This window comes from Saccopteryx bilineata, chromosome 7 (assembly GCF_036850765.1).
Source record: "Saccopteryx bilineata isolate mSacBil1 chromosome 7, mSacBil1_pri_phased_curated, whole genome shotgun sequence".
Taxonomy (NCBI): Eukaryota; Metazoa; Chordata; class Mammalia; order Chiroptera; family Emballonuridae; genus Saccopteryx; species Saccopteryx bilineata.
Window position 1 is genome coordinate 68,142,344 of NC_089496.1, and position 12,128 is coordinate 68,154,471.

Below are 12,128 nucleotides of genomic sequence, written 5' to 3' on the forward strand. Positions count from 1 at the left end.
TAGTACATAATATTTTTTGTTTATTTAAAAATATGGTTAACATGTATTTTAATTTTCTCTCTCTCTCTCTCTCTCTCTCTCTCTCTCTCTCTCTCTTTTAAGGGGCCCAATATTTTCTTCTGCGCCCGGGGCCTCAACCGACCTTAATCCACCTGTGTCCTCAGAGGTTGGTTTTATGAATTCTCACAACAAAGATGCCTTTTTTCCTCTTCCTTATGTTGGAGGGACACCTTTTCTTTCCACTCTTTTTCTTTTATTCTGCTGCCAAATCACGTGGCATGTCTGCTCTTAAGATAATCACATGGCGCCCTGGCCGGTTGGCTCAGCGGTAGAGCATCGGCCTAGTGTGCGGAGCACCCGGGTTCGATTCCCGGCCAGGGCACACAGGAGAAGCGCCCATTTGCTTCTCCACCCCTCCACCGCGCTTATCTCTCTGTCTCTCTCTTCCCCTCCCGCAGCCAAGGCTCCATTGGAGCAAAGATGGCCCGGGTGCTGGGGATGGCTCTGTGGCCTCTGCCCCAGGCGCTAGACTGGCTCTGGTCGCAACATGGCGACGCCCAGGATGGGCAGAGCATCGCCCCCTGGTGGGCAGAGCGTTGCCCCCTGGTGGGCGTGCCGGGTGGATCCCGGTCGGGCGCATGCGGGAGTCTGACTGTCTCTCCGTTTCCAGCTTCAGAAAAATGAAAAAAAAAAAAGATAATCACATGGGACCGTTCAGTTTTTCCTGTATCTCTGGACCATTGAGGATCACAGAACCTGTGTCCAGATGCTCCACCCCTCACGGAAGCTGGAAGTCCTCGGGGGCAGGGGCTTTACTTCTTCCCTCCTGTCCTCAGACGTAACGGGACCTGTAGGGAGACAGAGCCACTCCATAAACGTGAGGTTTTACAGTCAGTTCCCAGCCTGGGAGGTCTTCCCATTTAAAGCCACTAAGAGGAGAAGTTTCCAGAGGGCACTAAACAAACACATGAATTTGTCCTAGAAGTCGAGGCCGGGATAGGCCTGGCTTTGAGAGGGTAAACTGAGATGCCACCTACCTCCTGGTGTGGGAACATCTGGGCCACGTCAGATCAGGAAGTGCACGCATTTTCCTCAGTCACCGCGTGCGTCTGGGCAGCTGTCAGCGGAGGCTCTGGTGCGCAGGAAAGCTCCCACAGCTGCGTGTGGTGTGGGCTGTGTGCCAGGGCCTCCTGTCTCCACGTGCTCTCGGTGGGCCCTGAGTCTCAGGGAGCTCACCCTCCACGCTCACACCCTCGTGTTGTGCTTTGAGCTTGCTGGGTGCTAGTCTTCTAGCCAAAACTCGCCAGACGTCCGACACCTGGGCTGTTCATGGCACTGTCACCTATAGGGTCCCAACTGGGCTTTTCAAACTCCAACCCTCCTGTGGTTTTATGAACCAGCTGCGAGTCCCCTGGAGAGTTTGTACAAATGCAGATTCTAGTTCTGGAGCTCTGGGGTGGGCCACTCAAACTCCCAGGTGATGCCCCCAACCGGCTCTGAGAAGCTGGCATCTGAAAAAAGAAAGTCACTGAGGTGGAGAGGAAGAGAGGTGGCCTGCCCCCCTCCCAAACTCCTGTCACACATTCTGAGCAGAAGACACAGAAGGAAACCATAGATCCTACACTGGTCTGGAGGACATTCAGGCTGGACCTCTTCCGTCCCCAGGACAGAGGACTGGGCTCCTGGCCACGCAGGACTTGGACCAACGTGTTTGTAGCAGCAGGAGGTGCATGTGTGGTGTCAGTGCTGAGTGGTCTGTGCTGTGCTTTGGTGCCAGTTTGCCTGTTTAGGGCCTGGCACATGCCCTACTCTGTTCTTGTGGCGTAACACCTCTGTGCCTCTGTTTTCTCCTTTGCAAAGCGGGGCTTGGATGGGACGGCCCTAATCACACCACCGCGATAGGGTTACTGTGAAGGTTAAAGATTGTGGAAGGGACCCAGTCCGTAGAAAATGTCCAGAGCCATTATTTTCCTTCTCAGCCAGAGCTCCTGTCCCTAAGCTGGGACCTCAGGGGGCCCTGGGCTTCTGTGCCTGCCCTGCCACGGTTGTGCAAGCTCTCTTGGGTCTCTTGTTACCCGGGAGCCGGCAACAAACCAAAATAAAGGAAGAGGGGGGACAAGCGGGGAGGGCCGAGCCTCTGCAGGGAGTCTGACCAGGTCAGCTGGGAATGCCTGTCAGCCATCCAGGGTGGCTCCTGCGTGGGCCTGGAGGTGGGAGAGTGACTCACGCTGGGGCCCTCTCCGCCCCCGCGCCGGAACGCGCAGCCCTCCCCGGGCTGGGGCTCACCTAATCCCCACAGTGGGAGTCGGGGGGCATCTGCGCCTGTGCTGAGGTCTAGGGTTGCACGGCGGTGACTTCACACTCAGCAGCATGTGCAGCTGAGGCCTCCGTACAGCAGTGCCCCGCAAGGCGGGCAGCGAGGTCAGCTTGGCAGCTGCTGCCTCTCCAGCCCCGACCTGGCCGCAGGCAGCCGCTTCCCGGGACCCTAGGAAGGGATGGCGGAACAAGAAGGCAGCGGGCTGCAGGTCCTGCTGCGCACGCTCCAGGTAGGAAGAGCGGAGGGACGCCGAGCCCGCCCGGCAGGCTGGGTCTCGGCGGGCCGTCCTGGAGCCGTGCTGCGGCAGGCCCCTCTGGGTGCCGGGACCCGGTTGGCTCACCAGCAATAATAGCACAGGAGCCAGCAGCAGCTCTCACCTTGAGGCTGACCTAAGTGATGCGCTGGTGTTTAAATATTTAATGGGACGATGTTGATGAGTGCTGTGCTTGAATTATTGAACCTGGTGGGATTAGAAGCTCAGGCTCAAAGATCCAGGTTTGCAAGTGATGGGAAGACCAGAAGCAAGCCTGTCTGGCAATCAAGGACGCGTTAACGCAGTCCCTGTGAACAAAGCAGGACACTGCGGGACCAGGCACCTAGGAGGGAGGCGGGCTCCCCTAGGCTCCTCGGGCTAAATGCCAGACACGGCCGAACCGGACACGGCCGAACCGGACACGGCCGAACCGTGGTCTGCATTAGGATTGCCCAGGATGCCGGCTAATCGTGCATCTTTCCGGGGGCTTGGGAGGTCTGGCCAGAAGCAGTCAGAATTGCCGGGGGCAGGGGCCTGGGACTCTGCCTTCTCACAGGATGATTCTATTCATTCCTAGTTTTGAGACCTCTTGTTTTGGAGCAAACTTGTCTGTACCCCGGAATCGCCTGGGGATCCACCTGCCAAAACTCAGATTTCAGTGGCCTGAGATTCTGAAACCCCCCCAAATAGTTGCAATGTGCAGTCAAGGCCAAGAACCACTGACTTCTAGACTCGGGTAGATGCTTGAGCTTAGGGGCCCAACAACAGGGTCGCACAGGATGGTTCAGAACATAAATATTTTATACTTATGTTTATTTTTCCCTGCTGTAAAAACAAACAAACAACAACAACAACAAAAAAAAACTGTTTTAATTTTGTTGCTTCTTAAGGAAATCTATATTCCTAAAAAAGCTTAAGAATGGGTAAACCCAATGAGTAAATCCAGTCGCAGAAATGAAATCCTTCCGCAAGGTCATGTAACGACCTCGCTGGGGAAGTGGGACGAGCACTAAACAATTTCAGGACCTGGTTGGTGTAGCGTCTTCTGGCTGGTTTTGTCCCATGTATCTGGGCCAGGAGTGTGGGGTGGGAGCGAACCTTTGATACGTTTCCACTTGGCTTGAAAGTCACTACTGGTTGAGCTCAATCTCCTGAATTCCCACCAGTGGGGATTTATAATTGATATTTAGAGTGATCGCTCCAGGGCGCCTCAAGATTCTCAAAGAAAGAAAGATTTAATTATGTTCAATATACCCTACTTAGTCTCCAATTAACCAGAACATGAAAATAACCACAGCGTACTTTTGCTGTGCACTCTAGCTGGTCAGAATCTGGTTGTAGAATGACCTGGGTTCCCGGCCAAGCCTTGAGTCAGTCCCCCCAAAGTGCCTCCATGAGTCCTGTGTCTGTCTTGGTAGAACCAGCCAGAACCCTGACGGAGCAGATATTCTGTGGAACGATATTTCGTGATGGGTCGAAGGCTCTGCCTCCAGACCCCATGGATCAGGATAGCCCACGGAGTTTCTGATAAGGGGTTAGCTGAAATGCTTTCGTTTGGAGGTCCCAAAGTTCTTACTAATTCAAGCCAGTCTCTCTTTCCTGGTGTACAGAGGCGGTGGGGGCTCTGTATTGCTTTTCAGACCTCCGGGAAGACATGCTTCTGTGTGAATAAATTGTAAGCCCAGGTGCAAGTAAGTTCCCCCTGTCTTTCAGAAGTAACCCAGAACTTTGCCAAGAGAAGGGAGAAAGAACAGAGAGCCAGAAAAAGCAAGCAGAGGGATGGCAAATGCCCCCCGTGATACGATGGAAGTTCCCTTATTACAGGGAGGACATCACCACTTCTGCCTCTTTGGGGCACAGTGACAGGATAAACCAGGTCATTGTAAACTATCTGTTTTCAGCCTATTACCCTTCCTTGCTCAAATGGGAAAGGTCCAAGTGCTTTTTCCTTTCCCAATTTAAGCACAAGCTTATCTCTCTCCTGAAGGTATGTGAATTGGATTTCTACACAGACCTTTTCCAAGTCCTGACTCAGCTTGGGTTTGAGGCAGAAAATCAGATTGACTCTTGGGGACCTAGGGGAATGGAGAGGGCAGCCTACAGCACACCCCAGGCCTGGCCCTTCCCAGCTATCTATTCTTTGGGCAAGTCCTTCGGCCTCGAGCCTTCATTCCGTGTCTGTAAAAGGGGGCCATAAAAATACATTCCTCAGCTTTTGTGCAAGGATTAGGAGAATCCATTTGAATGGTGCTGGTAAGCTATAAACAGCTGTTCAGATGACTGTGGTTTTATGAGTTCCCCGGCTGAGGACACAGTGGAACGACTGGGAACACTTGCCTACGCTTTTCACCAGCCTACCCTGCTTTTTTCCTGGGTGGACTCCAACACACTCGGACAAAAAGGAAGGTGTCTCCTTCTGCCCGGCTGCACACTTCTCTCCATGTGCTTTAAGCTAATGGGGAAGCTGGGGAGTTGCCAGGACAGCAGGATGTGGGCTCCCTGCTAGCTCGGAGGCCAGAAGTCCTCGCCCAGGGGCATCCTGCAAAATGCCGGTTAGGCTCCTTATCGAAACATGGAAAATGGATAATTATTTAGTCAGCCCGGGCACACCCTGAGCGGTAACATGGGCATGTCCTTGCTGTGAGCCTTTGTCCTCTTATTGTGTCATGTTAGAGCTGCTCCAGTTGAATCTGAGGTCTGTGTCTTTGCCAAAATGCGCACAGCGAACTCCTTTCCTCAACTCGGGCTGCAGGAGGCTCATCTGTTGCAGATTGCGGGCGAGGCTGCAGGCTGTGGGGCTTTCTGTCTGGAGTGAGCGCTGAGTTCGGGTGATAGAACATGGGCCGGGCTGACAACCCCACACAGTCCCTTGGACTTGTTCCTCCGAGGGCTCTTTCCCTCGGAGACAAGACAACAGGTGATTTCAGCCCCTGGGCTGCAAAAGGGAGCTAGGAGGGAAAATGATGAGTGACGTACTTGGGAAATAAGTTTCCAAAACGAGTTTGAAATGTTCCTTTCTAGAAATCTCCACAGAGGATGTGCAAGTATTCCACTATTGTATAACCATAGGGCCAGGTGTATGTGTGTGTATGTGGTGGTGGTGGTAGGGGGGACAGAGATTTCCTCTTGGACAGGAGCAGAAATGTTTGAACAAATTCAGAGAAGAATTTTCCTCTTAGTTAGCAGATACTGTGTAGCCTTTTTAAAGATCACAGGATTTTACCCTAGCCAGTTGGTTCAGTGGTAGAGTGTTGGCCTGGCATGTGGAAGTCCTGGGTTCACTTCCCAGTCAGGGCACACAAGAGAAGTGACCATCTGCTTCTCCTCCCTCCCCCTCCCTTTTCTCTCTTTCTCTCTCTTCCCATTCCACAGCCATGGCTCATTTGATTTGAGCACATTGGCCCCAGGTGCCAAGGATGGCTCTGTAGAGCCTCTGTCTCAGGTGCTAAAAATAGCTCAGTTGTGAGCATCAGCCCCAGACAGGAGTCACTGGGTGGATCTCGGTCCAGGTACATGTGGTAGTCTATCTATCTCCCCTCCTCTCACTTAAAAAATAGAGATCACAGTCCTTCTCACTTTGGTGAAGTTGAGGCTTTTCTGGAGACTCCTATCTCAACTGCAATGCAAACATGGAAACAAACTGAAATCTGTCTGAATTTCAAGCATCAATGAAATTGAACAACAACAAAAAAAGAACCCCATAAGGACAAGCCAAATGGAAAAGGGACAAAATTGGCAAGAAAGAGTATCTGTCAATGTCTGAGGAAGGACTTGATGCCAGTCAAACTGGAGAATGAAGTGGGTGATGGTGGCGTGTGGGCGTGTGCCAAGCTGGGAGTGAGGAGAAGCCTTTATTTGGTGGGGTTGTTTTTTTTTTAAGACCTTGTTGTTTTCACAGTTTATTCATTTCCTTGGAATTAGAGTTTGGAAAACATGAACATTTACTGAAGACCCAATCTATGCGGTTATCATATCCGTTATCTACTGTCACTCTTTCTGCCACCTCTGAGGGTGATGTGGCTCTTCTGTCCTGTCGACGAGGACTCTAGCCCTCAGCAGCAGGCTAAGCTGCTCAGGACTTGATGACAGAGACCCACCAAACTCCTCGGCGAGGGATGTGAAGTGGGTCTTGTCACTCCAAAGTCTTTCCACTGCTCTCTGTTGCTTATATAGGAAGTGCCCACTTATGTTTTGTTTTGAGGGGGTATGCATTCTCTGTCATTGAGGGGAGGCTTATTAAGAATTAAAATAATGTTTCACATTCTATTTTGGTTTGTGGATTAATAACTCCTGATAAAGGAAAGTCACCTTTGATTTAGGTCATTTGGATATTTTGAGTACCTGTCCGTTCGTCCATCCATCCATCCATTCATCCATCCTTCCCTTCATTCCTTTCTACATGCTGGAAGAGGTTCAGAGAAGATGGCTGGGTAGGATGGTATGTTAAGAAGAACAAGGTCTTTGAATTTTGACTCACTCACTCAAAATACATGTGACTTGGGACAAACTCCTGAACATCACTGTACTGACTTGTTGTTTTTTTTTTTAATCTGTAAAATGAAAGTTCGAACGCCCACTCTTGGGCTCATTATACGTGTAGAGAAGAATGCATGTGGAGAGGTTAGGCTAGTTTATGTGTTCAACGAACAGTCATTATCGTAATGAAGCACACAGTCCCTGCCATCATGAAAATAGTGTTAGAGTGAAAAGGGCGGAGGATAAACAACGTTTGTAGAGAAAGTTTGTACGGGACGAATGCCATGGAAAAGGTGGACGTCATGAGAAAACTGGGAAGAGACTTCTCCCGGCTGGGGGTTGGGGAAAGGTCTTAGGAAGCATGTCCTGTTTTACCAGGGGAGGCGTGGTTACCAGAGTGGGAAGGGTGCCCCATGATCCTCCTTGTGTTGGAGACATGTGCAGACCATTCAGGAATTGCCATGGAACCGACTTAGATTAAAACAAAGCGCATGAAGGGGAAGAAAGGAGATAGAAATCACAGTTGTCCAAAGGCTGGAGAGTTGTGAGTGGCATGCTTCAGATCCAGCCGTGTCCTTGGCAATGGCCGCCTGTCCCTAAATGTGGGTGAGGGGGGCGACAGGACACCCAGCCAAGGTGACCGCGGTAGAGCTATTTGGACTGGGGCACGTTTGACATGACTGTATCACCGTTTTTTTCTGGTTACGTAATGTGATCTGTTCCCCACAACCTCCACCTGCCTTTTGTCCCCGCCCCTCCCCTCATCCCCGCCCCTCCCCTAATCTCTGCCCCTCCCCTCGTCCCCGCCCCTCCCCTCATCTCTGCCCCTCCCCTAATCTCTGCCCCTCCCCTTGTCCCGCCCCTCCCCTCATCTCTGCCCCTCCCCTCATCTCTGCCCCGCCCCTCATCTCTGCCCCTCCCCTAATCTCTGCCCCTCCCCTCGTCCCCGCCCCTCCCTTCCAGCGCCAACTGTTAGTCCTTTTCTGTCACTGAACCTCAGATCTCACCCCACTCAGAACCGCTCCACAGCTCTTATCCTGCCCCAGGGGGAAGAGCTGGGATGAATTAGGCTCAGGAATTGGGAGAGGAAAACTGTTTTAACCCCTCTCCCCTTTTAATCCAGAAGCAACACAAATTATTTTCGAGGCAGCATTTAAGTGTCCTTATGTCAAAGCAGCTCTGATAACAGGACTGCATTAAAATTATTAGAGCTGAGTCAAAAAGTCCTGTCCTTACGTGGAAATTAAGAGCAGTTGGCATTTCCATCCCTGAACCCAGGCTCTGGACCTGCCTCTCTCCCGGAATATCCACCTCTGTGGGGCACGGGGTGAGGGACAAAAGGCCACCATTGCTTTCAGGGCTAATTAGAAATTTGGCATTGCTGGTGACATGTTGAGGGGAATGGCCAACAGAAAGACCCATGTCCACCGTGGCAATCGTAACCTGGCAACATTTACTCCACAATTTACTCAGTTACTAAAACGGGAACCACTCTTGTGAAAGCCAAACACAGAATCAGTTCCAGCCCTGGGAGCTGGGGAAGTATACAACCACGAGGAGATCAAGGACCATGTCTGTACACGTGGGACAGGCAGCTGTGAACCCGACAGACCCGGCACCCCTTCCTAGTTCAGAAAGGGGTGCGTGGAAATGTATCCTCTCAGGAACGACCTCCACAGCCTTTTCCCAGACCTGAAGTGAAAGAAGTTGAAGGTTTGTGTGCTCTGTGTTTTTTCACTGAGTAAATACCACCTGGTTTCTTCAGAGTACAGATTCACAAACCAGGTATTCATTAGAGGCAAGGGTGCCTAGGACGAGGGAGAGAGCAATAGCAGCAATGCTGGGAATAAAAGACTGAGCAGAACAAAGGATGTGGAAAAAAACAGAATGACGCAGAGCAGGGGTCCCCAAACTACGGCCCGCGGGGCCGCATGCAGCACCCTAAGGCCATTTATCCGGCCCCCACCACACTTCCGGAAGGGGCACCTCTTTTATTGGTGGTCAGTGAGAGGAGCACATTGACCATCTCATTAGCCAAAAGCAGGCCCATAGTTCCCATTGAAATACTGGTCAGTTTGTTGATTTAAATTTACCTGTTCTTTATTTTAAATATTGTATTTATTCTCGTTTTGTTTTTTTACTTTAAAATAAGATATGTGCAGTGTGCATAGGGATTTGTTCATAGTTTTTTTATAGTCTGGCCCTCCAACAGTCTGAGGGACAGTGAACTGGCCCCCTGTGTAAAAAGTTTAGGGACCCCTGGCACAGAGTATGTGCTCAACGCATATTTTTTTCTTTCCTTCCTTCCCTCTTTCCCCTTTTCTTTCTGTCTCCCTTCCTCCCTCCTTCCTTTTTATCTCCTCTCTTCTATTTCTTCTTTCTTCCCTCCCACTTTTCTTTTTATTTTCTTCTTTTCTAAGTGAGAGGAAGGGAGATAGACAGACTCCCGCATGTACCCTGACCAGGATCCACCCAGCAGCCCCCATCGGGGCCCATGCTCTGCCCATCTGGGGCCATGATCACAACCGAGCTATTTTTAGTGCCTGAGGCAGAGGCTCCACAGAGCCATCTTCAGGACCTGGGGCCAATGTGCTCACATGAATTGAGCCATAGCTCTGGGAGGAGAAGAGAGAGAGAGAGAAGGGGGAGGGAAAGGGGTGGTTAAGCAGATGGGTGTGCTTTTCATGTGTGCCCTGATCAGTTATCAAACCCAGGACATCCACATGCCAGGAAAACACTCTACCACTGAGCAAACCAGTCAGGGCTGCTTTTTTTAAAATAAATTTTTGCAAACTAAACACATCCATGCAATTAGCACCCAGATGAGTAGACTCTCAATGTCCCAGAAGACCCCTGTTGCCTCCACTTCCCATTATTGCTCCCCCAGTGGAAACACTCCCCTGATTCCCACACCACGAATGAGCCTTGCATGCTTCGTGCTTCCTGTAAATAGAACCCTACAGCCAGGCCTCCCTGGTGTTGGGTTTCTGGGACTCAGCATTGCGCAATTTCACTGTGTTGCTGCCCGTGTTTATAGGTTGCTTACATTCTCGTTGGTGCAGAGTACTTTGTTGTGTGAATATACCTATATTTGCTTATTCATTCTAGACTTGATGGTATCTGGGGGAGTTACCTTTTTGGGGGCTATACCAAGCAGTGCTACTGTGGGTATTCTATATACATGCATGTCTATTGGGTACGGGTCCAAGAGTGGAGCTGAGTGGCCACAGGTTACACCTGGGGTCAGCTCTAGTAGGTAATGGCATCTTTCAAAAACGATTTGTAAGGTATTTTTCCCCGCCGAGAAGGAAGGAAGAGGGCCAGAGCCACAAAGTGTGGAATAGCAGACAGCTTTATTGAATACAGAGTGCATATCCCGCCCGGCAAGGTTCCCTGGCCCCGAGGAAAGAAAGATGGAGGAGATGGAGGCTAGGGAAGTTGCACGGATTAAACGGCGTAGGAGATATTTAAAGGGTCCCTCTAGGGAAGTGGAGCTACTATGACGTGGTGAAATTTCACTGGCTGGCAGACCATCACTTCTTTCCAAATGGTTCCTGGGAAGTTTCCTTTGGCGAGCTTGATTGTGGGTGGTCCTAGCCAAAGTGGGCGGGTCTGAGTTCCTACGTGACCATCCCTCTATCCACCAACCTTACACGATTGCTCCAAAACACTTATTAGCCATAGAAATACCCTTAAGCCTGAACTGTGGTGGTGCAGTAGATAAAAGCGTCAACCTGGAACAATGAGGTTGGCCGTCCGAAACCCTGAGCTTTCCTGGTCAAAGCACATACATATGGGAGTCGATGCTTCCTGCTTCATCCCCCTTCTCTCTCTCCCTCACCTCTCTCTCTCTTGAAATGAATAAATAAAATTAAAAAGAAAATACCCTTAATTTGTGAAAGTTCTGGGTGCTCTGGCCCAGACGTGCTTAATCCACGTGTATCAGTTCAGGTGGGTTTGAGATGCTCTGCGAAGAAGCCCGTTGTCAGTCTCGTGTCCTGCGTGTCTGTAGAAATAGTTTAACAAACAATGATCACACGGCATCTACAAGCCACGCTTTGTCTCATTTAAGCCTCACAACCCGCTGAGGCAGGTCAGGCCATTACCCTCACTTTTAAAGCCTCAGCATGGAAGACCAGAGAGGTGGACAGATTTCTCCAGGTCACCACAAGGGCGGTCCAGCAGGAACCTGAGCAGAGAGAGTCTGACACCCACGGGCGGGCTCTCGCCAGGTGTGAGAAAAAGGAGAGGCATTGAGAAGATTCTGAACAGATGTTCCCAGGCAATGAGTGTCTGCTGGGGACAGTGGAGACCACCCCCACTTTGCACATCCAGGGAGGATGGTGGCGGTCACCCCAAGACTGCGAGGACTGGCCAAGAGGGCAGAGGACTGGTGCCTAGAGCAGCGGTGGACACACTCTGTGAAGGGCCAGATAGCATCTTTCCTAGGCTCTCCTGGCCTCCGGCTCTCTGTCACAGCCGCTCAACCCCGCCACGGTTGGTGGCTGGAGACAACATACGATGAGTGGGCACAGCTACACGCCGGTAAAACTTCAGGTGTGCAAACACGGGCAGCGGGCTGGACTGGGCCAGTGGAAGGTCGTGTGTTGACCCCTGGCCTGGAGGCCTCCGGGCACGAGCCTGACAGAAGGTGGGAGAGGGGACAGCCAGAGAAGCTCGCAGAAGCCGACATAGGCAGTTCAGAATGTCAGCCCCCCCCCCCCCCCCCCCCCCGGCCGCCGCCGCCGCCGCCGCCGCCTCCAGTTCTCCAGGTCTGGGTGGAGACGGTGGTTGTGTCCATTAGACCCCGTGGGGGGGGGGGGGCTGTCAGACCATTTCGGCAGCTGTAACCACTGTGACCCGTGACCGTTCTACAGACATCATCTGCATTCAGCGGTAGTACCACCCAGCACATGTTCAGACCAGCACCTCTCAGACTGGGTTCTCCAGGCTGCCTGTGGGCGTTCCACTGGCAAAGGTCTCAGGGACAGACAGGTTGAAATGTCAGGGTCTGTAATACACTTACTAGATTTTTTTTTTACTGAAAGATCGTCTCGTCAATCCTTTTCAATCTTTTCAGCA

At 51.4% G+C, this 12,128-nt stretch overlaps 1 protein-coding gene across 3 annotated transcripts in view; it reads left to right on the forward strand.

Annotated features, from left to right (window-relative positions):
• Nucleotides 1–2,255: 2,255 nt before the first annotated feature.
• The window catches only part of AGBL1 (AGBL carboxypeptidase 1), an 837,820-nt gene continuing 827,947 nt past the window's right edge, over nucleotides 2,256–12,128 (forward strand). For all 3 annotated transcript variants that reach the window (XM_066239188.1, XM_066239190.1, XM_066239189.1), the window contains exon 1: nucleotides 2,256–2,546. In XM_066239188.1, the coding sequence (XP_066095285.1) occupies nucleotides 2,496–2,546 (51 nt within the window). In that variant the 5' untranslated portion in view covers nucleotides 2,256–2,495. The remainder of the gene's footprint in view (nucleotides 2,547–12,128) is intronic.